This window comes from Ammospiza nelsoni, chromosome 2 (assembly GCF_027579445.1).
Source record: "Ammospiza nelsoni isolate bAmmNel1 chromosome 2, bAmmNel1.pri, whole genome shotgun sequence".
Classification (NCBI taxonomy): domain Eukaryota; kingdom Metazoa; phylum Chordata; class Aves; order Passeriformes; family Passerellidae; genus Ammospiza; species Ammospiza nelsoni.
This window is the reverse complement of record NC_080634.1, coordinates 95,292,028-95,315,957: the sequence shown is the minus strand read 5'-3', so window position 1 is coordinate 95,315,957 and position 23,930 is coordinate 95,292,028. Positions and strand designations below refer to the sequence as shown.

Here is a 23,930-nt window from a genome sequence, read left to right as displayed (position 1 = left end):
AGGCTTCCTCTCCCAAAGAGTCAGCAAATAGCTATGAAAAAGGCTGAAGCACCACTCTGGCTAGCACAGACAGAATGGGATGAAAAAACTGAGTGCAGCAATACACTGCCTCCTTCCTTCTGGGGAGTATACATATAAAAATCAGCACATGCTTTCTCAAAACATTCAGGTATTACTGTGATAAATGCTACAGGAAGCTCATGAGAAGCTGAATGCATTTATTAGCACAACTTGATTATTAGACCTTAAGTAAGAAACAATTCCAGAAAGTGAGTGTAAGGCAAAAATTCCTGCATCTTCCCTTGCACAGCGAGGACATTCTGTTCCATGTATTGAATAAGATGTGATCCTGTGAAACCCATCAAGCAATTAAAGGCTAGAATGATGCAAAAGGGGCCCATGTTTAGGTTGCACAGAGCTTCACTATGAAAACAGAGCATTTAAACATTTTCTCTGTAGGAAGGCATTAATATGTCAGCACATGGCCAGCGGTGGGAAGGAAGTGCATCTAACTATCCATAATGCATAGAGCAGAGATGCCCCTCCACATGCAGATAGGCTGCAGCTGGCAGAGGCCAGCCAACAGCTGGCTGTGAGCAGGGTAGCCCCGCTGATCCCCCAGCCCTGCTGCAGGTCAGGGCAGCTCGAGGTGGGAGCACACCTTGGGCTGTGGTTAGCGCCGTTTGTGCCGCCAACAGCTGCGGTCTGGCCGCGCTCCCGCCCCACTCCCGGCCAGAGCAGCCAGCCCTGCCAGCAGCCAGCTCGGGAACAGCCACGGCTCACAGCAAAACCAGCCCTGACACAAATGAGAAAAAGGAGTGGAGATGTTTCTTTTGACAGCCCTGTGGGACACAGCCGCTTTAGCATCAGCCAGCGAGTCAGTCCAACCTGCCTCCCTGTCCTGTCCAACCCTGTTAAATTAATCACAAAACATTTACAACAGAGACCAAAAACCTCCACTGCCAATGCCTTGCTGGTGTGGTTAACTATTCTCCTAATCCTACTGCGATGGCAGCACAAAGGCTTGCTCAGAAGGCTGCTTGTTCTTATTTCTCTCTGGGGAAAGGCAGCAGATCTTCTTCCCCACCAATGGGCCCTGGAACGCCTCCCTGCTACCTGGTATTACTGGGGCAAGGAGCTGATGGGTGGCTGGGAGCTCTGCTATTCAACTCCACATGTAAATTGTCTACAGGCAAAAAAACAGTGCTTACAAAAGTCAAGTAACATCTATCCCTCACTTTATAATTATGTCTATATTTCAATGTTTTTTCTGGATTATCTCAAAAACATTGCATTTTCAAAGCAAAATGAGAGTGAAGTCAACTGATTGGATGCTTTTTCGCATTTCCATCTCAATTTCAGCACATGAATACAGAAAAATTTATTTTCAATATGATGCAATAGAGTGATTTAATACTTGTAAGTGTATTTAAGACAGGTACAGCATTTAAATGCTCACCAAAACCTAAAAGTAGTGAGGAGAATGAAGAACAGAAGCTGCCTGCTTACTTCCTAAAATAGATTGACACGTACTTTTCTAAATAAAAAATCGCCCAGGGATGCCTAAAATTTTTGGGATTAGGTGTAGTTTCATGCCTTTTATTCTGGAACTCTGCATTTACCTCACCCCTTCTTCAACTGGTGGAGCACACATCAAGTATCCCTGAGAGACAAAGTGCTACAGTATACAGATGTGCCTATTTTGGAAGCAGTTGGATCACTTTTCCCTGCGAGGTCAGGGTTTTCAGAGCAAAAGAATAGCTCTACTGTTTATTATCCAGCTGAGAACAGCCTGGATTCCCTCTTGTTCAGTGCTGTAAATTTAACTGTAAAGAATAAAGTCAGTCCCCCCTAATTTCAATCAGCAGTGAAGGAAGAGGAGAACAGGTAACATACTCTCCTATAATGACACTAAACTTCTTACAGTTATTTGCAAAAATCCAAAGCTTATCATTGTTTGGCAAGCCTTTCCTTTATTCATTTACTTCATTTCCCCTTCTTTCACTGGACAGGAATTTCATGTTAAACTGGAAAAAAATTTTGAAGTTATTATTTCCATTTTCAAAAGACTATTTTTAATCATTAAAATGAATTTATATGAAGATCTTGACTGGTTTTACCTCATAAAAACTGGTGGGCTTCATCAGGTATGCAGGTTTAAAGTTATTCTGTCTTACTACTTTTATTTTCCTCCTCTACCTTACTCATCTAAATAATTCTGTGAATACTTGCCTGTTCGGGTAGAAAAAACAAGATTTATCTATTTTGGGGTCCTAGGCAGAAACAATTTAGAAAATAAGCTTTTAAATGTACTGTAATTATTTTGAGGATCCTCCAAGAGGATCAGAGGGACGCAGCCAAAATCACTGGATGGAAATCCCAAGTTAATTTGGTACACCATCCTGAACCCATCAAAAAATTCCCCTCAATCACTCCTTTTTTCCCCATTCTGATATTTAGCCTCTGTATTTAAAGTTTTTGTGTCTGTGGTTACTGCAGAAACACCTAAAATGAGAGCAGCAAGGGCCAATACAGGAAAAAGCTTGGCAACCCAGAGTTACATGTTAGGTCATGAGGGGCAGTGTGCTGCCAACTTTTGAGTGTGTGAACTCCTTTTATTCCTGAAGCTGATGATGCTGAGAAATTAATCTTCAGTCTCCATCAAATACATTTTTATTACACACTTTCAAGCTTTGTATAATCCATGTCACAGAATATCACACAATTTACTTATATCTTACTTTGAATATCAGGAGGTTTTGTTCTCCTTACTTCACTTTTAGGAAAGGGAGACACAGGGAAGCTAAAAATACTGCCGAAGGGCTGCCAAAGCAGCCTGTGGCAAAACAGGGACTGGATTTCTGCTCCTACACGTGAACCCAGGCACACTCATCTGCAGCTGCACTGGATCCTGCCTGCAACATTCCCCCAGCCCACCAGAGCAGCTCCAAGCTCTCCTCACCCTTGGACAGGAATGGGATCAGCAGCTGAACAGCGTTAGGGAGCTGGAATCCAGGCTCACACAGGGCATGCAGCCACCTGGAGCTGCTCAGGGAGGAGAGACCCTTCCATGCACCAAAGGGAAAGGATGGGACCAAGCTCCTTACAAATAAGCCAGATTCATCCCTTCAAGCTGCAGGTGGATGTGCAGCAGGAGGGGAACCACTGGAGACACAACAATTGCACTGGAAGCTTCAGATAAAAAATGACAGCCCTGGAGGGGTTTGTGGCACATTGTGCACATCCAGAGGCAACTCTGGAGACCTACTTCTGAAACACACTCCACCTTTGGATGGGATGCAATGTCCGTATCTTCATATCTAAAAAGGTCTGATGAACATATCAGTGAAAAAAGTGAAATGGAAAATAAAACCTTAGACTGCACAGAGAGAAATTTCACTATTTAACCTGAAATAACAGAAAAAACCCCACCATTTTATTTTTACCAATGAATCAGACTACAGGCTATGACAATTTTATTGGCAAGGGAAAAGACATTTGTAGGAACTCTTATTCCTCTTTGATTATCTATCAAGGTCCATGGTCCACACTTAGATGTGAGAGCTCTCCACAGGTTTTAAAGGTGTTGAGAGTGGGCAGGAGGGTATCACACTTTTCCTGAAGAAAAATAAAATGGAATGAGGGGGAAAAAATAGTATCTGCAACAGATAACTGCTTCTCACAATGAGGTTTTATCACCATTATGCATAATGCATCTCTCAGCCCTAAAATGAGTGAGCCATGCTAGATATGTTTGCATGAAATGAATGATAAAATACTTTTGAATATTACATGTAATATTGAGGGGGTTCTTCTAGCACACACTCCCATGAGCAGGCACCAATGGAATATGTCTAGAACAGAGAAAAGGAAAATGCTAGAAAAGATAAAGTGTCAGTATTAATATCAGTAATTTCTAAACAGAAATTAAGATTTCAGAAACAAGTATGTGTATAGGTACTTCAATCTATAATAAAAATAAAGGAGATGCTTCTGGTAAAAAAAAAATCTTAGCCAAGAAACAAATATGCCAATACACAACAGCATACTGCACAGGATTGAGAATAGTACAGATTGCAGTTTACAGGAATTGTGTTTGGCTGATACTGCAGGTTCCAAAATTAAGTTGTTTATTCAAACTATTTATAATTTCAGAAAAAAACTCTGATAAATGTAAGTGCAGTGGTAATACATTTTCGTTACCCTGGCAATTACTTTACTGCCTATTCTAAGACAAAAATACATAGTATGTATTTCTTTTCCATTTTTCTCTTGCTTTTGGACTTTTCCAAAAAAAAAAAGCCCATATGTATTCCTGCATTTCACATGGATTCTAAATGCTGTGATCTGTACCAACTCTCAATTGTCCTTAAAGAATAACAATAATAAACCTGCTGGGCACAGCTACAAAACTTTTGGGTTTCAGTCAACCTTACATTCTTAGTTTCTCTTTCCTACCATCACCTCTGGATTTAAAGACCACTAAGTAATCCATCTCCTTGGCAATGTTAAGTGTTACAATAAGGAGAAAAACTTAGGGCGCCAAGAAATACATCCACCACCTTTGAAGGTAGCTTGAAGTGTTCACTTACAAGTGAGAAAAATTAAGCCTAAGAAAAGGTTGTCTTGTGATACTGATAACATTCTAGAGGTGTCTTTTTGTTAATGTCTTCATTATTAAAATAAAAAAAAAATTCTCTTTGATGACTCATCTGAGAGCCTGAGGATACACTTTTCCCTCGGTAATTTACCTTGATCACAACACCTAAGTAGTTTCTCACCTGTCAACACATTCAGAAGCTTTTAATGGCTTCCCAATATTAGACAATAGCATATATTTTCATTTTCACGTGCTATATTTTAATTGACTGAGTTTTTAGGAAGTGATGATAGGCTTATCATCATGAAGCCCCAACAATGAAATAAGCATGAAAAATGAAGAGATTACAGACATGACATTTTGGACTTTCAGTTTGAGGAACAGCGCAAGGCTGGTTATAAGGGAGGAACAGAGGCACAGAACATCTGACCAGCCTCTATTTTCCATCTGTAGGCCTGTCAAGATAAAATCATCCTCAGACAACCAAGCTGATGAAACTCATTTTTACTCTGCTGATCAAGATCACTAACCTATTTCTCTGCATGTCATAATTCCTCAGTGACAAAAGTAATTTCTCATGCCATAAATTGTTGAAAACCCTTAAGAGTAAGAAAAGACACATAGATCTTATGGACATTTTCTGGCATTTTTACAGCTTGTTCCCTCCCTTTTCTCATGGTCTGTAGGTTGTGATGGGAATGCAACTGGCATTGCTCTGGCTCTCTACTGCAGTCAGCTGCAGAGCTCAGCCTCAAAGGCAACATCAGGAAGGGATGGAGCAGGGCTGCACTTCAGGCTCTGCTGGAGAGCAAACCTCTCCAGTCCCAGCAGGTCAGGCAATGATGGACCCTCGCTGGACACCCTGGAGCTCACAGGAAGAGAGGAAGGGTCTGACCTGGGATGTACAGCCCATCAGCTGATGTGCACTCCTCTGCCCCTCCCCTGGCATGATGGGCCCAGGGTTCTGCTGCTCCTCCTGCAGGAGCACATCCTTGCTGCTGGCCAGTCCAAGCCTCAGCAGCTTCAAATGCTGGTGCTGACACTGGATAGAAGGCAAATCGTGTCGATTCACCTGCAAGGTCTCATGTGCAGAAGGCACCAGCCAGGAAAGAGAAGGTGGCATATCTTTTCCATGCCCCACAGTAAAGCAGGTGTAAGGAGCAGGCTGGCACACCAATCTGACCCCCGGGGAGCACAGCACACACAGGAAGGCACAGGGGAATGCCAAAGTGTAACTGTTGGCCTTACCCAGACAACACACTTAGAAATTATTCTTCACCCAGCTGGTACCTCAGCACATCATCACAACATGCAAAGTGCCTTGACTCTTACAGTCCCAGCCCTTTTCCCCCTTCCCAAACAAAAGCAGGTAAATAACCAGTCTGAAGAACCTGATGGCTTCTCCAAAAACAGAACCAGTTTTACACTTAATGATTCACTATATCATTCCTGCAGCCAGTCAGAAGCATCAGCACCAAAATTTAGTCAAATTACTAATTCCTGTCAATTATAGCACTTGATATTGGGCTATCGGGATAATAACAATTGGTACTTATGTATACAAATGACTATCCATCATCAGTGACAACTATGAGATAGGTTAATTATGAATGCACATCATAACTTTGCCTTTAGCATGGTGTGACTCAGATTTAAAAAATGCAGCTTCCATCCAATACTATAAATCTAAGCACTTTATACTTTCAAACACAGCAAGCAATAGTCACAAGAAACAGATTAATTTACACAGAAACTTACAAATTCTGTTTTAAGGAGTGGTCTTGGCCAAAAGCTTTACATTTTACCTAACATAATAGAAATTTATCAGTTGTCCTCAGGTACAAAAAACTCACGTAAGAGGCTCATGTTTTAAGACCATCACAACATTCAATTATTTTCAGCAGTACCTCATACAATAATATGTGCAACTTCAAAAAAATCTCATTCTGTTTTCAAGACTGATTTGATATGATTTATAGTTCTCTGGATTCAGAACTATGAAATATTTTTCTAGACAGCTGAACCACATTTATCAGAAAAGCAGGGGTATTAACCAAGACAATACCCAACATGACATAATCACATGTGCAGCCTCCCATATCAATCAATTTAATTTCACAATTTCCCTTGGACAGAACAGACACACACTGTGCCATGTGCAAACCCATCCCATGTAATTGCCAATTACCCTTCCAATCATGGCACACATCTGAGAGGGCCCAGGGAGGGAAACACAGAACTTTTCACATTTTGCCCATGAAATGTTCAGACTTGAAGCTATGATGTTGAATGGGGATTTACAAAAAACAAAGCATTGCTTGTGAACCATGTGGTACAGAACAACAGTCCAGCTAAAATAAACCTAAGCTATGCAGAAGACACTCACTACACAGACTGCTTTGGCACTGCATTAAATTCTGCATGCTGTTCTATTTTGCAATTTAAATTGGTTCCACTTAATTATAGGCAACAGGACACTATTAAAATAAAGGATATTGTTGTGTTGACATCGAACAAATATAAAAAGTATTCTGCTGAAATAGAGCCCAGATGTGCATGTCTGTCAATGCACATATGTGTCTTATATTGTGTGAGTAACTAAAGTTGTGCACAGAATTGTTAATTTGCAAACTCTGGACCAAAACCATAACTTGCCCACTACATAGGGGCCATGTAAATGCCACCTCAGCCTTAACACAGGGTCAGCAAATCTTGATAGTATCCTACTTGTGTTTTGTGCAGTTGCATTTTCTGCAGGTCTGTCATGATGCAAAGTAGTGTATCCAGAGGACCAAACAGACCTTTTCCTCTGGCTTTCACTTTGCCAAATCAATTCTAGCACCAGCAGCTCCAGTGGTATCAATGAGAAAGTTTTTTGGAATGCAAGGAAGGCATTTAGAACAAACATCTTTCAGTAGATGTATATTTTAGTGTGTATATTACCTTTGCAAAGACTGTGGGAACACAAATAGGTATAAGGCAGTCACTTGCCAGGCTTGCCCTTTTAAAGATTTTATTTGAAGGCACTAAAAGGAAAACATGATTTTTATAATGACAGCACACAGAAGCATTCTCACAAAACAATCTTTTTTCATTTTTGACCTATGCATTTTTTTTGCTTTCTCCTGTCACCATCATCTTCTTCGGTCTCCTTGATACTCCAGAAAAAAAGCTTTCCACATTTACAGCCTCTTTGACTACTCCAAAAATCAATTAAATGGAAGCTGAAATTATTAGCAACTTTGAGGAAATGAGTCTGCACCTGGCAGGACAGAGGGCACTGAGCTACAATCACTACAAGGTTAGCAGTTGTGTGCCTGCACATCTCAGGGGCTACCATTCAAAGCTTTTCCATGCTTATGACACATCCAGTCCCTTTCAAATCACAAGCTCTGTCCCAATCAAGCACATAGTTCCTGGAAAATGCATCAGAAATCAGCATCCACTATTTGTTTGACCAGTGTGAATCAGAGCACATTTTCAAAAGCATGTTCCCAGAAAGATGGATCTACTTTTCTGCATGATTTGAACTATTATTTTGGCATTCTCAAGGGCGTGAGCCGAGACATTATTTAACCCAGTGACTTTAGGCACTGGCACAACATTTGCTGGATCACCAAGGTCCATACTGGGAAGTAAGGTTTAAAATAGCAATAGAAAGTCACAGACAGTAGGATTACATTGCGTAAGAATTAACAGCACCAGAATCCCTGTCTAAGTCTTGTCCCAGCTGATATTTACCAGTAACAATCATGGAACAGCCCGTTCCAGGCTGGGACTGCCAGCTGGAGGGTCCCCACAACTGGTGGCAGTGGCCAGGACCAAGAGCCAGCTCCCACAGCTGTTGTCCAGCTAAGCAAAACTTAAGTGCAGGGCTCTAGCACTTAGTTCTTTCCCTTTTTCCTGGCCTTTCTTCATGCCCTGCTTTCTACTCTGCCCCCTAGAGATGCATCATGCAGCCGTGACTCCTCAGAGTCACTGTGCCATTAAAAAAAAAAATTATGAAAACATAGACTTCCTAGCATAGTGTTAAGCTTTTTACTTTCTTCTCACTTTCATTTATGCCTCTTGCTATTCCCTGCTTTTCTCTAAAAGTGTCCGTGTTGATTCCAAAAAATGCAGCTGCTCTTAACAAAGATACAGCCCCAGTCAATTCACTTCAGCAAAAAAAAAAAAAAAATCCAATAAAAAGTTACTTATAATTTTCTGAAGTAAAAGCATTACAATAACCTACAAGGCTTTAGTATTCCTTGCCTATTCTAACAAACTGCTAAAAGCACATGTGCATTTTCAGCTAAAAAAGTCTTCTGAGTTTTGGCCACAATTAGTGCTTGCACATATATCTTGGCTTTATGGCAGCCAGAACTCATCCTTTTTTATTCTGCTAGCAGATAACTGACTTACCATTGCCATAAAAGGGACAAGCTTCAAGTACAATATGAAAATTCCTGGAATGCTTGAATCTGCCCTCATGTAGCTGATTTTTCCCTTAATATGTGCACTATGAATACAAACTATTAATGCACTAATTTCTTTTTAAACTTTTGTTCTAATTCTTGACAGCCCCATCAGTCCATACCAGTATAATTTTTCAGCCTTATTTGGGTTTCATTACAATCTTAGGATATGTTTCAATGCTTTTAGATTAAGAAATATTTCAACAGAAGTTTTCAGTAGAGTAGAAAACAAGTTTTCTTCCATTAGATAAACAAATGGACTAATAAGACCAAAAGACTTACAATATCTAGTCAGCACATAGCTATCCAGTGAAAATGGACTAATTTGTTCTGTCCCTTAGCTACAACTGAAACATTTGCATGACAAAGAGAAAAAAAAATAAAGAACCTTTCTCATTCTGATTTCTGTATACTAAACTAAGAACCCCATAAATCATCTACTCAAAGAGAACAAGCTAATAAAACTATTTATTTTCCACTAAGTTAGTGATTATTTGCATGGAAGATTACATACTTCATTATGAATTTCCAATGTGAGTTATCTATAGGAAGAATCCCCATGTAAAAATGGCATTGATCATTGACTATGATGAATCAGAACTCCTTCTCCCACTAAACCATTTAGAAATGCTCTACCACGTTCATTCCCCAGTGTTAAGAAAACATCCACATGTACAGAAATACTGAGAGGGCATCTTGACTGGAAGAAAGGTTGAAACCTCAGACCTCCCATGAAGCCAGAGAGATGATAAATCCCACAGCAGCTGAGACACACATGGGCAGGGAGAAGGCTGGACACTGGTGTTTAAAGGTAGTAGAGGAGATGAATGTTATTTGCCTCAAATAATTTTTTTCCAATGTTAGGGAACACCACCAGACTTCTGGCACCTTTAAAGAAAGTTTAACACCTAAACCTGATTTGTGGCTTTCACCTTATCTCAATGCAGAGATGAAGAACAGAGTTTACAAGCTGGAGCTAGTTAGCACATCTCTTCCACTCCCACTTTTACAGTTGGGCAGGGATCTCCAAGGGGGTGACAGACTTTACTTTAGAACTTTCCGTTCTGTAGTTGTAGCATTTGAAATGTTCTTTAATAATGTATATGTTATCTACAGACAAGATAATGAATAGTTTGTACCATGTGTCAGTCCTCTATAAAAAACTATGTTTCTTCTGAATGCAAATGACCAAACTCACTTGATTTTAAAATAAAATATTCTAGTTTTTCCTACCAATCTTAGCGCATTAAACTAACTACTGGATTTATTGGATTTATTTTATAACTCTGATAATTTATTCTGCTGGTTCCCTCTCAGCCACCTTAAAAATCTGCATGTCAAAATGTGGTCTGTCACTGCTACAAGCAGATGAAAGCCACAAAAAGATGAAAGAAACTTAATTATTACTTTGCAATTTGTTTACTCCACACACTTGACAGCACTTTGTATTTTGTCCTTCACATTGTTCTGCTGAAGAAGCACACCCTTCCTCAGACCCTGCGAGAAAGGGGCTGTCTGCCAGCAGCAGTAAAGGTGAAGGCAGCGGATGCAGAGAGAGAGAAAAAAAGCATAGGAAAGGAAGGGAACACAGTATGATTAGTGATTCTCTTTAATCCACACAAAGAAACCCTTTAGCTTAAAAGAAATTCCATAAAAGTAGCTGAATAACTTTGCTAAAGACACAATTATACATTTTCTAAATTAAGTTGGTGCATTCACAGCAAATCTTATGCCACTTATTTCAGAACATGTGTGAGAACAGCATTCTTTAGATATGAAGGTAGCATTAAAAAAAAAATCAAGAAAAAGGAAACCTATCCTTTTCCAGCTCTTCTTTGGCTTCCCTCATTTCATTTTCTGACATGTCCTTTTAATCATGGGGCTGTAAGGCAAGCCAAGCTAAAAAAAGGGAACTTTTTTGCTGGCTGTGAGGCTGACTCATCTCCACCCAAGCAGATTCCCAAGCTGCTGGGTTCCACAGCACCTGCTGTCTGCAGCCAGGCCTCAGCACCTTGCACCAGAACTGCACTAATGTCTCTGTGCTGGAACACCCCAGCACAGGTATAAAAGCAGGACCACAATTCTCACTGGAGCCCATAATTACAGGTTTTCAGATGCTTGATAACTTGGCAAATCAGAGGTGAAAAGGGGCAGTTCCTACCAGCACCACACAAACACCTAAACTAAGAAGAGCTAATATAATATTAAGGCTTACAATGTCTTTTGCCTACATTGGAAATATAATGAAAGCATACCTTGTTAAGAGGTTTCCTAAAAAATACTTTTTTGAGATGCCAAAGTAGTAAAAAGTGAGCTGAACAGTATATTGTAGAAGTACAAGGGACTGGAAGCTGAAGTGCTTTTGAACATCTACACTGTACTTTTTCAATTTAGAAAGTTTATTCAAGCTCCCCCTTCTGTAAGAGGATATGTCAGAGATAAAGGAAGATTAAACAGTCAGTTTTTCATCCTATAACTATTTGTACATGCCAGAGGGTAAAAAAGGACTGGTTTTTGCACTAGTTAGACTCTTTATGAAGAATGTGCCTATTTCTTTACTGCAACTCACCTCCGATTACAACAGCATAATGGTACTAATTACATACAGATAAAGTATTAACTGCTCCTTTGTTTTACTGGCACATTGTCCAAGACATTGCTACATAAAGACTCTTGAAGAGTTAATGCCACATACTTTTCTGATGTATTACATCACGAAGAATAATCCCAGCCAGTTACAACCCAGAGAAATCAAAAATTTATCTTCCCACACACATCATTACATTGCAGCAGCACTTTACACTTTCAACTACTCACTAAAGCCACAGGTTGCTCTTCCATTCAGGTCATAGCCCATGCCCAAATTCCTCTCTTTGATCAAATCCTGCAAGGTGTTAAGGTGTTAAGTGTTTATGATGGGAGAGTCAGCGGAAATTCTGGGAAGGGTGTACTATGTAACTTTCAAACACTGATGAAGTAAGTCAATTTATTCTTGTGTAGAGGTTGTTGAATCTTCCTTTGTTTAGTCTAGTTCTATAAAAAGAACAATATTCCTAAGCCTATCCCTAAAGAAGGTTTCTGACATTTTAGAACAATAGTCTAAGCAGCCTGCAGCAGCTGTGCTACATTGCTCTACATAATCAGGGCAACTGACAGAATATACATCCAGCATAACCTCAGGCATTACACAAGCTACTGACATCCAGGATTATAAACACCAAGTACACAAGTTACAATGAAACATTGCAGTAGGCCTGCAGGCATTTGATACAAACACTCAGAAGCAAAACTTGTGCAGCTGGGGATGACAGTCCGTGAACTCACTTGCATACGCTGACACTCAGCGGGTTCAGAGGCTGTGCTCACCAACACAGCAGGCAGCAGGCAGGTGATATAAAATATCCTGCCCTTCTCTCCCTCCTCCAGCACCCCATGCCATGATGCTGTAGAAAAAGTGGCCAGAGGGAGAGGGGAATTTGGCAGAAAGGACAACAGGTATAAAGAGATACCTTTGGGAGCAAGGAGTCATCAGGCCTGCCCCCTTGTCTCTAGAAGTGCCCATGCATTTTTCTGTGCATATATATTGAGCAGTAACCCACCACTGCTGGGACAGGTGAAGCCATGCCCACCACTCCTCCACTTTCCCAGCAAGCAGTGCTGGCCACAAGCTGGAAGGCCACTCTCCTACCCATGCTCTCATGACCCTCTCTGGAGCACCCTCAGCCACCCCAGATCTTATACCTCTTCCTGGCATCTTGCTCCAACAGGAGGAAAAGGGAGCACTGCACTTGTCTTCTTCATGCTTCCACACCCCACCATAGCCTGGCAGGGGCAACCAAACCCATTTCCTGCTCTTCTCTGAAACCTTCTAGTCTGAGAGGAGCTTTACTCATTAAAAATCATTTGGGTCTCCCGTTCTGGCCATATTTTTGGAATCAGAGTGACCATATCTCCCTCCTGAATTAACACTTGCTAGGGTCTATTAAACTTGCCCTTGGTATTGTCAAGTCCTTGAGGACATTAGGGACAAGGGTGCCAGATGGCCTCAGGGTGTCTCAGCATCAAAGACGTGGCAGTCCTAGACACGAACTGCTGCAGAAGGCAGCTGCCCAACCCTGCCTTACTTCATTGGTAAAAGCACACCCAAGTGAAGTGCTACCAGTGATTCAGACTCAGTCATACAACTTCTCTTCAACCACATGCCAAAAGCCCAGGTCATTCTTTTTATCTACTCTAGGTTTATATACTCTGTACATCTCCATCTCAGTAAATCACATTTTTAAAGAAAAGAGAATAGAAAAATTGGTCAGATTATATTCCTTTTGCCTTTGGCTTCTAACTGCATGTGTCAGAATGCACTCCCAAATATCATGTAAAAATAGGAGAGGTGATGCAAGGAAGGCATGAGGACAATACAGCAGAGCTGTCTCTGCCTGGCCACATACAGGACCACTCTTTATACAGGCCTTACCCAGGGACAGGAACCTCCTGGCCTCCCACCAGTGCATCCCCAGCTGCCACCACACTCTCAGCTCAAACAGGACTACTGGAATCAGCACTGCCCTTGTGGAAAAATTTATGCATGCTTTTATCACTGTTTTGGCACACCTTTCCCTACTAGCTCCATAGAGCTTGCTCTCACTCTGTCCCAGCAAACTTTTCACCTAGACTAAAAGGAGAAAAGGGAGATTGGTTGGGAACTTGGAGAGAATGCTAAACCCACTCCTGAGCAGTGGTGGCCAGGAGAGCTCCTCCCTTCCACCAGTGCTCACTTGTGTGGAAGGTGACTACACCCAGGGCTCAAGTGCAGCTGAAGATCTCGCTGTGCTGCACGCAGCACAAGGACCAGCACTGCAGCAGCATGGACAGGGTACCAAATCATGAAACAGGCATTCCCATGGCACTGTCCACTCCCAACCAAGCAGTACTAATGTTAGGAAACAGACTTTCTCCATAGGAAATGGAAGCCTGAAGAGTGTCAGAAATGAGAGCCCCTGCAGAGATCCATCAAAACAAGCTTCTCCTGTAACTGTCTCATGGGAGCAGTCTTTTATCCTGACCTGGAAACAGCTTAATGTGCTGCCCTTCTTCCACTCTGCTCTCACTGTAACCTGAAAACAAATCTCCTGAGAAGAACACAGAACAGCATAAAAGCCCAGATCAGCTGTAAATATTATTTTTGTTATAATTTATCAAAATAAAGAACACAACTTCCAGAGTCACATCTGGAAGCTCCTTATAGTGCCACATTAAAACCAGCAGGAGCTGCAACAGAGCAGCTCCCTCTTTCTGTACAGAGGCACGTGATCGTGACAGTAGCTGGCTGAGGGCTGACTTTGCTACGTCAAATGCCTCTGTCAGAGCAGTCATTCCAAATCTCCTTGTATGTATTTAATCACAGATATGTCAGAGATAAAAACAATTTTTCAGTCTGTCAGCCCAGACAGACTGCAGAATCACCACCACCAAGACAGCATGAGCTGCTCCTGTCACATTTGCTTGTGCTCACAGGCATGGATGGTCTCAGGCCTGGAACAACCACTTTGCACATATGAAGAAACATTTTCTGTGAGGGTGACTAAGCACTGACACAGGTTGCCTAGAGGGGTTGAGCAGTCTCCATCCTTGGACATATTCAAAACTCAGTGGGACACAGTATTAAGTAGCTGTTGTAGCTGTCCCTGCTGTGAGCAGGAGGTTGGAATAGATGATCTCCAAGGTGCCCACCAGCCTCATCAATTTTGTGATGAAGGCCATGGTACAATTAGTAAGACTGTGGCTACACAACTGCCATTAAAAAAGAAAAAACAAACAAACAAACAAACAAACAAAAAAAAAAAAAACAAAAAAAAACAACAAAAAACCAAAAGACTAGCCAATGAAAGCTACTTAGGGAAGGAAGGAACCAGCATAATTTTTTTTTCCTGCATAAAGTTGGTTGCTCTGTTCAGCCTATTGCAAAGAGTTCTGCTACAGCCTTCCTTACCACACAATCTTCTGCTAATACAACCACTCTTTAAATGTAAACAGTGGGAATATGTTCATCTGAGGACAATGTGAGCACTGGGTCAGCTCTGCCAGCTCTCCAAAAGCAGAAATGGTGCTGCCTAGGTGTAGAGTGCTTCACACCACCCTGCCACAGTCATGCACAAGCATCAGCCCAGCTCAAGAATCTCCAAAGAGCAGCCTCTGGATCACCACCCACACGTGGTATGGTGCAGGCTAACAGGCATCTCCATCACCTTTTGTGTGGCTGCTAGTGACAGGCAACACTGTGGAGCTCGGGACAATGCCAGCAGAACTGAATTGATTGAAAGGCCACCCATGTGCAGTTGAGGGTTTATCTAAGGCAGCAAAACTGCAAGGAGCTCAGCTTCCACTGCATATTTGTGTTTTCTGGTGGCTCTAAAAAGGAACTGTAAATCTGCAGTGAGCTTAACACACAAAGAATGGTTAATTATGAGAATAGCTTCATAATATAATTAACAGCTTCAGGTTACATTTTAAGAAATCTTGATTTTAATGGAATAATTTATCCAGCACATGGCTAGATACTTCTAGAACAGAGCCTCTTCACAGTTGCCAAAGAAGAGGCAACAATTGTACAACTAATACTAATACTAAAGTTTGTATCTTCTTTTAATAAGCACCTCATGCCTACGTAGTTTTGTGTCTATGATTGACAGTCATGGTTCACCCAATGACTTCACTTTGCAGCACAAGGTGGGAATGTATCTCACAGATAGGTATTTTTATCTCTAGATATAACAAATTCAGAACTCAAATGTAAATAATTTACTTCAAAATACTCTAATTAATTAAAATTAATTACAACCTTAAGGAAATACAGTTTAATCAACTTAATGGCATGTGCTGGGTGAATTGCCTTAGAGGATTCACCACTGAGTGATTTATTGCAATCACAGTAAGCCTGATATTATCAACCTAGGAGCAACAGACAAGACATGGGAAGTTCAGTGCATTGCTTACTTCAGTTGATTCAATACATACACACCATCCCACAGAGGCATCAAAATTCATTATAGGACTCAATTTCAGCTGAAATTGAGAAAAGCTTAAAATAACCCTTTCCCATACCTCCATTGTTGACTGAAATGTTAATGCAAGACCTTGCATTTATAGCAGGAAGCATGACAAAAAGCCATGTGTCTACAGCTACTGAGAAGTTTTCTCCACTCCTGAATTTCACTAATACAGTATCAACCTAAACAAATTCAAGGAAACAAGGAGACACAAAAAGATAACCTAATACAAATTATTGTGTCAGCTGCCCATTACTTAGACGTGCAGAAGGAACAGCCCAAATACTTCAGGAGCGCCAGCAGAGAGAGTCTTTTAGACTTAAGGACAGCTAATAGCTATTATCACAGTGATAAAATTAGCTCCCTTAGCAAAACTTTCAGACTACTTGCATGCTTTCGATTTTACAAAGCCTATGCCACAATCTAGTTCCATCCGGAAAGATGCCAGAATGCACCATTAACATTAGGATCCTTCGCAGTCCCCAGCCTACCGCCCATCGCGGGGGTCAAAGGCAGCATGCACCGCACTTTGAATGCACGCAGCCGACTCTAAACTATTATTAATATAAATTTTGGTTGTTTTTAACATTTTAAATTGTTATTCTTTTTCACCGTGGCAACACAGCTCGGTACTTTGCAGTCCCGGGTGGGTGCGTGCGTTCCATCCCTCCCCAGTCAGCGGCGCTCCGTGCCGGGCCGTGGGAGAGCGCTGCGGGGCCCGTCCCGCCGGACCCGCGGCCATCCCCGCTCCGCACAGCCCCGCGGAGGGCCGGCGGGCAGGCACAGCCCCGCGCAGCGCCGGGGCCGCCGGGCATCCGCGCCCAGCGCACCTGGCTGCCCCAGCGCCCCGAGAGCGGAGGCCCCGCTCCGGCTCCCGTCCCGTCCCGCACCGCTCCCGCGGCTCCCCGTGAGGGGTTCCCGCGTGTGCGCCCGATGGCGCAGCCCGGAGGAGCCGCCCCCGCGTACTCACCGCGGCGGACACGGCGCTGAGCTCGGCGCTCAGCAGCAGCCCGAAGCCCAGCCAGAGCCGCATGCTGCCGCGCACCGCTCCGCGCCGTCGATCCCTGGGCGGCGGGACGCCGCCGACTCACAGTGGGGCTCCGCGGGGCCGGCCCCACATGCGCGTCTCTTCCCTCCGTCGCGGCCGCGGCGCTTGCAATGCCTCGGGGGCGAAGGACTCGACTCGTCGTACACGATGGGCGGTGGCAGCCCCCCCTCTCCTCCCCTCCGGGCGGGGACCCTGGGAGGGCGCAACCTCGCCCGCTCCCGTTCCCCGCTGGCCGCAGTTCTTCCGCCTCCCGGTCCCCGCCGCGGGTGTGTGGTGGGCCGCGGGGGGCGCGGGCGGAGCCGGGAGGCGCGCCGCTTCCCCGCCGCACACGGCCGCGGCCGCCCGGCACGGCACGGTTCGGCACGGTACGGCAGCGCAGCGGTGCGGAGCGGGCGCGGGGCGGGCGGCGGAAGGGGCCGAGGCAGCGGCGGTGGCTGCGCTCCCCTCGGCCCGTCGGGGTCCGCGCCCGCGGGTGGCTGCGCGCCGGCAGTACGCGGCTCGGGAGGGAGCGGCGGGACAGCCCCTCTGCCCCCGGATCGCAGCCCGGCCCGGCCCGGCCGCAGGGGCCGCTCCCTGCCCCGGCAGCGGCGTCGCCGAGCGCGGAGACCTCCGGCGGGGGGAGCGGCGTTCCGAACGGGCTCTGCTCTGCCTTGCAGGGGTGGCCGTCCGGCGGGAGGGAGCCCTGAGCCGAGCCCCCGGCCGGGGAAGGAGCGAAAATGGACATCTCGCAGCTTCCCAGTGCACGTACTTTCCTTTGTCAGTAAGTAATTCCGCTCGAAAGGCTTTTGGAAATAACTTTTTTAAAGTCGTATTGTCACCTTTAACTGCAGAGCGTTATCACGTGTTTGTTTTGCACTAGCTGAAAACAATATCGCTCTTATTCACCTTTCCCTGCAGGGATACGGGGCTTTTGCTGATCCTGATGGAAGTTGTGCTGTCAGCCGTCAAAGTGGACGCTGTAAGTAAAACATCTTTTGACTTTTACTGAGGAAAGAAGAGGACAAAAAAGCAGTTTCCTTGGTACCAATAAGTGAGGAACTGAGTTTTCCTTGCCAGATGGCTTATCTGTCTTTCTATTAAAAGAAACTACTAACAGATCATCTTAGAAGCCTTACAGATTGCTGTCTTCCACAACATGATGTTCAGCAGAGAAGCATAATGCTTCAAGTGTCAGGTTGTTTGAAGTATTCCGCTGTTAATTTCTCTGTTTGGGTATTCTGTTAAAACAATAGTGAAACAAACCCAACAATTTCTTTATTTTTTTGTGAGAAACACACCAAAAATGCAGTGCTCCACATACCAATGAGTACAATGAAGACATTTCATCTGCAGGTTAACTATACCAATATAGTTAACCTGCAGGTGAAATATCTTCATTTACATACAAACCTCAACTGAGGACTGTGAAGCTTATTTCTACAAGTCAGAGTTTATAAACAAATAGTTATTTAAATTAAATTGCTAAATCAAAAAATGGGCCATATAGGTGGTTGCAGCTATCTACCTGAGTTGATATAGGTAGAAGTTACTAAACTCTTGCATCATTGTCACAAGGATGTGAAAGCTGTGAGAGATAATGCATAGGAGAGTGCAACACTCTCCTATGCAACTTGCCTGTTGCAAAGCTTGGTGAGTTCAATGGGAATAGATTTTTGGATCAGGCCGAGTATAGGATACTGAGGTTGGTAGGCTTGGCTTGTGGCTGCATTTATTGGTCAGCCACAAGTGTGGGTGAGGCTTTGTGGTCATGTGCTAGTGGGAACTTGATTACATTTTTTTTCAAAAGCTATCCTACTTATATTTTAACCCTTTTGTGTGCAACTTTTTGACTTTCCACTTTAGATAGATGTGTGATGATAGACCACATCTCTGGTGAGATGGCATACTGTGTTAAGGACTGGGAAATACTGTGTTAGGGACTGGGAAATACTGTGTTAGGGACTGGGAAATCCTAGGGCTTTTGCAGCAGGTGCTGTGACAAGGATAATCCTGCACTCCAGCTGCAGTTGGCATGTCGTGCCTGCCCGTCAGCCTGCATGGATGGTTGATCTCTCCACATCATGCAAGAGCTGTCTGGCTGGGGACCCACAGCCCTGTAGGAGGAGACAGGAGCAAGAACCTTAAGTGTCATGTGCTGCTTGTCTTTGCCTCATTTAGATACAAACATTGTTCTGTTGCATAGTGCTGAATGGATGATAAAATTACCATGTGCTACTGAAACCAGAGCAGGCTGGTGATAACTGCAAATGTTTTATGCCCAGTAATGATATCACTGGGATCAGTTGACATAAACCAGTGGCATTGTGACTCTTCTTTTATGAAGTTGTGTTGTAGTGTGTGTATAGCATGATACCTGAGTTTTAGCTATAGCATGGACTAATTCATTCTCCCTCATGTCTTTAACAGTAGCCTGCAGACTGTGATGTTAAAGTAGAGGTATACTGAAGAGGTGTTCAAGACATCTCAGTTAATGCATGCAGTCTGATCATGGCTGCTTGAATCTCCACATGCTGGTTTTCCCAGAGAATCTTGAAAAAGTAAATTGGTTTGCTTGAAGGTTTAATTTCTCACATTTAGTGGTTCCTAAGGTGGCGGCTGTATAGGAGATGAAACACTCCAGTGAATGTGAATGGGGAAGTCTGGTCATGTTTCCATGAAAAAGTGAGCTGCACTGCCACCACAATATTTATCCCATTTTCCACTCATATGCTGCTTCCTTCCCTTGGTCAGCACAGGTCTTTCTGTAATTGTGTGGTGAGCTGATTTGGAAAATTCCTTGTTTTTACTAATGACTACCCCAAAAAAGAAGAGGGGTGAGAGCTTACTTTATCCTGGGTCAGATCACTTGTATTCATAGAAACCTGGGCTGGCATGGGGTTGGAAGCAGGCAGCTGGGGGTGGGAGGAGGGTTGGCCTTGCTCCTTGCAGTGACTGCTCTGGTCAAATATGTTTGTAAGTGACAAAGTGGGTGTCAGTGGGAACCAGTAGCACCTGAACAATTGCCAGAGTTGCTGGCAGTCATATTGTTTATATTGTAATCCTGTTTGTCACACTGACTCTTCTCCTATTTGTTACACAGATCAATGTGCTAATGTTATGAAGTGTTTTATTAGCTTGAATTTAAAAAACTGCTATGAATTATTAGAGTCTGTGGGACCAGGTCTTAAAAGTCATGGTTTTGCCTGTAGTGAGACAGGCAGAGTTGCTGGCTTTGACAGCCATATATATGTGAATGAGTTACAGCTGCTGCACATAAGTGGTGTTGAATGAGAAAAATTGCACATAGGAAGAAATTGGAGGGAGATTAAGGAAAGGACAGGAAAGAGGGAGAGAGGAAGAGTGGAACTCGGAGAGTTTGAATGTGTTGCCTGGCAGGCTGCTGCTGGCTGTTAGGGAGACGGATGTTTCTCAGCAGAAAAAGACATGAGAGCAGGAAAAAGAAGGAGGATGTTTAGGATATCAGAGAACTGGAAGAGAAAAAAATGGTGTCTCTGGCAAGAGAAGAGGATGCTGGTTGCAGACTTGAAGAACTAAGGAAGAGAAGTCCCTGAATGGAAGTGCCAGGACAGACAGCCAAATGGGGTGGATCAGGCACAGTTATCTTTAGCGCTCTTTGGCGTACGTTGGATAGTGATGTTAGAGGCCTCAAATAACTTTGGAACTACTCTGAATTGTAGATTTAATAATTCACATGGCTTAAATAAAATTAAGTAGTATTAACTACCTGAAGTTCAACTAAGTTTACAGATTTTTTCTCCCTTTCTGTCCCTGCTAATGCATTACATCAAAAATAGAGTTCTTGGGGTTTTTTTTCTCTTTGGAGACAATGTATCTTCTGCTAGTGATGATTATTTTTTCTTTTGTCTTCCAAAAAAGAACACTTTTCCCTAAGTAGTTTTGTAACATTTGATTACTTTATTTGTGTCCTTTTAGTATATTTTTTTAACTGCCTCTAACAAAAGTTACTTTTTTCCCAAGTTATATTCAGGTGAGAACAACAGAACCCCTGCAAAGAAAGAAATAATTGTCAGATCAAAGAAAGAAAATTGAGAGAGAATAAGTTTGAATAACATCTGCAAAAATAACAGCAAGTAACAGATCACAACTGTCATTATAACAGGAGACCATATATAGATATATAGAAAGAAAATGGTTGAAGTAGTGCATGAGATATAATTCTCTTCGCTTCTGTGAGATTTTAAGGGGATATATCATGGAGAATGTCATCAAGTGGAAGAAGCAATAAATCTTTAACAGAGAAGATAAAACCAACACTACTATGTACTACCTCTGTTGGTTGTGTCATGAAATTAGATTGCTGACGTGGGGACCTAAGTTATTGCTCTAAGTTAAAATGTGTCAATGCTCTGGGCTATCTCACATCCAGGTTTTCCCAGATGTGTCCTGTTTTATTCCATCTGGAAAGTTTTGTCTGGTTGAAACAGGAGGACTTTTTTCATTAACACAGGATTTCCAGGCTAAATAAGCAGGGTGGAGTCATCACTTGGCCCATCCTGCTTAATGTGTCTACTGTAAATGTAGGCACTGGGTTACAGTGTGAGAAATGTGATAAGGCAGGCATACTGCCTAGGTGATCTAGGAAGGAGGCATCAATCTGATGTATTGATTTAATCTGCCACATTATTTATTTAGTGCATGCAAAGTGAATCTACCTCTTCCTGGAAATACCAGACTCCCTACCTGTGGGCTGCTTTAGAAATAGCCTAGGAGTTTCCCCAAAAAGATACATTGCAATTCTAATTTAGAACAGCTTCATTTGAGGTGTATCCACACTGACAGACATGGCTTATTTAGATCTGACTAAATAAGTGTATAGTTGGGCTCATGTCGTTACAGAGCACGACGCAGCACAAAATCCCATGACTCCATCAGAAGGCTGCAAGAGAGATTTATTATAGCAACATGTTGCTTTTAAACTTTTTCAAGATGTTTACATTCACCCAACATACACATTCACTGCCCATTGGTTATAGGAAAGAAACAAAGTTCTCAGTGGGTGACCAAGGAGCCATGTCATTCTGTGAGCCAGCTAGAGTCTGTATCTCTTAACTTTCTCACTGTCATCATGTCTCCATGGTGACAACCTTGGTGTCTTCTTCGGGAGAAATATGGGCCTTTCCTTTATCTCCAGGAGGCCTTTGCTGGCTCACAAGAACTGCACAGAATGTCTTTCCTACAGGCTCATCTTTGAGTATGAATGGTGTTCCATAAGAAAATCAGACAGAATAATGATACCTTGAAAAAATCACTAGCATTTTGGGGACCCTCCTAACACATCTCATTGCTTTATTCAAAATTTCTTTGAGCCCTGGAAGAATTATTGGGCAGTTAAGAGAGGACTCTTTCCATGTTCAGTCACAGAGGGGACAGCTCTCTTGAAGAACTCTGAGAAATCCTGAATGAAGGAGGTGGCAGCTGCCTAAGGCAAAGCCCCTCATTTTCACTGCCATCAACAGCCATGTCTTGGTCTGGCAGTGCTGTTTCAATGTTGAGGATCACAGAGTTTGTATCACATTTTGGACAGGCAGCAGGATGGCTGCCCAAGTGGGAATTTATTTATGGTTTTTTTTAAATAGCCATGACTTCTCCCATCAACATCATATGATGCCAGACAGGCAGGCACATTCACAGCCAGTATTGCACACATGGAAATGTAGTCGTGGTTGATAGCTTTGAATTCCTTATTTTTGGTCCCTCTTTTCTTGTGTGCTGTCTGCTCCACTCATCAGTAAAAGCGTTTTTTCCTTGTTGCTCTCTAAATTCTTCCTTGAAATTCTTTTTTATCTGCCATGCCTATGAAACTGATACTGATTCTAATTTATTAATTAATCATTCTTTCTTGAAAGATTTCTTTAAGAGTCATTTGTTCTATGTCTGTGTGGAAAAAATTAGAGAGTCTATTCTTTGTATACAGTCATATCCTGTATAAGTGAATCAAGTTATGCATGCAAGGACAAGACAAGTTATACCAAAAGCAAAATGCTGTATCTGCCTGAAGTTAGTGATGATGATGATGAGGAGTTTCTTGCATGTGTCCATGTTTTTTGAGCTCTCTGTGCAAAGTCACATATAGGTTCTTTACTCACTTTGTCTTCTTTATAGATCAGAACGATGCTCAAGGAATATTTACTATAATATATTCAAGTTAATTCTATCTTGTTGAGTTATTAACTGGCATATCATATGTCATGCTGCATTTGGTAGCAGAATAGACAGAGTTCTGTCAGCCTCCCAGAATTCTGAGAGTTAAAATATTGATACTGAGAGACAAGAACCCTGACAAAGTAAACTGTCATGTAATAAAATGATCTTGTTGTTTTTTCACCTTACTCTGAAAGTAGCTGAAGTGGTTTCAGAAATTCAGCATTGCTTTTCCTTGAGGTTTTAAGATAGGACATCTGGGTTTTATGTGTAGTGATTTTACCACAGGAAGCCCTTATTATGCATTATGATACTAAACCTATCTTGTATTTTTTAAATTTTGAACAAAAAAATTATTTGTAGATCCAAATATGTTTGCCTTACTCAGAATGTAAAGCTGCATAGTGGCTTATTCAGTTATACTATAAGCAAACACATTTGTTCTAAATATTTTAATTCATTAGTTCAGAGCACACTTTGTATTAGTGTTGGGTTTGGGGTTTTTTGCAGTAATGCATTTCTTGTTTCAGACCAGATTATTCTTAATTACTTCTTTGCTTTTGTTTTGACAAGCCAGAAGTTGGCCAAGGAGTGGAAAATTCTTCATATCATATTGTACT

The 23,930-nt window shown here is 42.5% G+C and overlaps 2 protein-coding genes across 2 annotated transcripts in view; one reads left to right on the top strand and one right to left on the bottom strand.

Annotated features, from left to right (window-relative positions):
* Nucleotides 1-17,474, bottom strand: part of COL4A1 (collagen type IV alpha 1 chain) — a 122,143-nt gene extending 104,669 nt beyond the window's left edge. Inside the window, exon 1 of the mRNA XM_059467172.1 lies at nt 17,071-17,474. Coding sequence (XP_059323155.1) covers nt 17,071-17,133 — 63 coding nt within the window. The 5' untranslated portion in view covers nt 17,134-17,474. The remainder of the gene's footprint in view (nt 1-17,070) is intronic.
* The window catches only part of COL4A2 (collagen type IV alpha 2 chain), a 145,098-nt gene continuing 138,515 nt past the window's right edge, over nt 17,348-23,930 (top strand). The window contains exons 1-3 of the mRNA XM_059467171.1: nt 17,348-17,513; nt 17,805-17,908; nt 18,046-18,106. Coding sequence (XP_059323154.1) covers nt 17,865-17,908; nt 18,046-18,106 — 105 coding nt within the window. The 5' untranslated portion in view covers nt 17,348-17,513; nt 17,805-17,864. The remainder of the gene's footprint in view (nt 17,514-17,804; nt 17,909-18,045; nt 18,107-23,930) is intronic.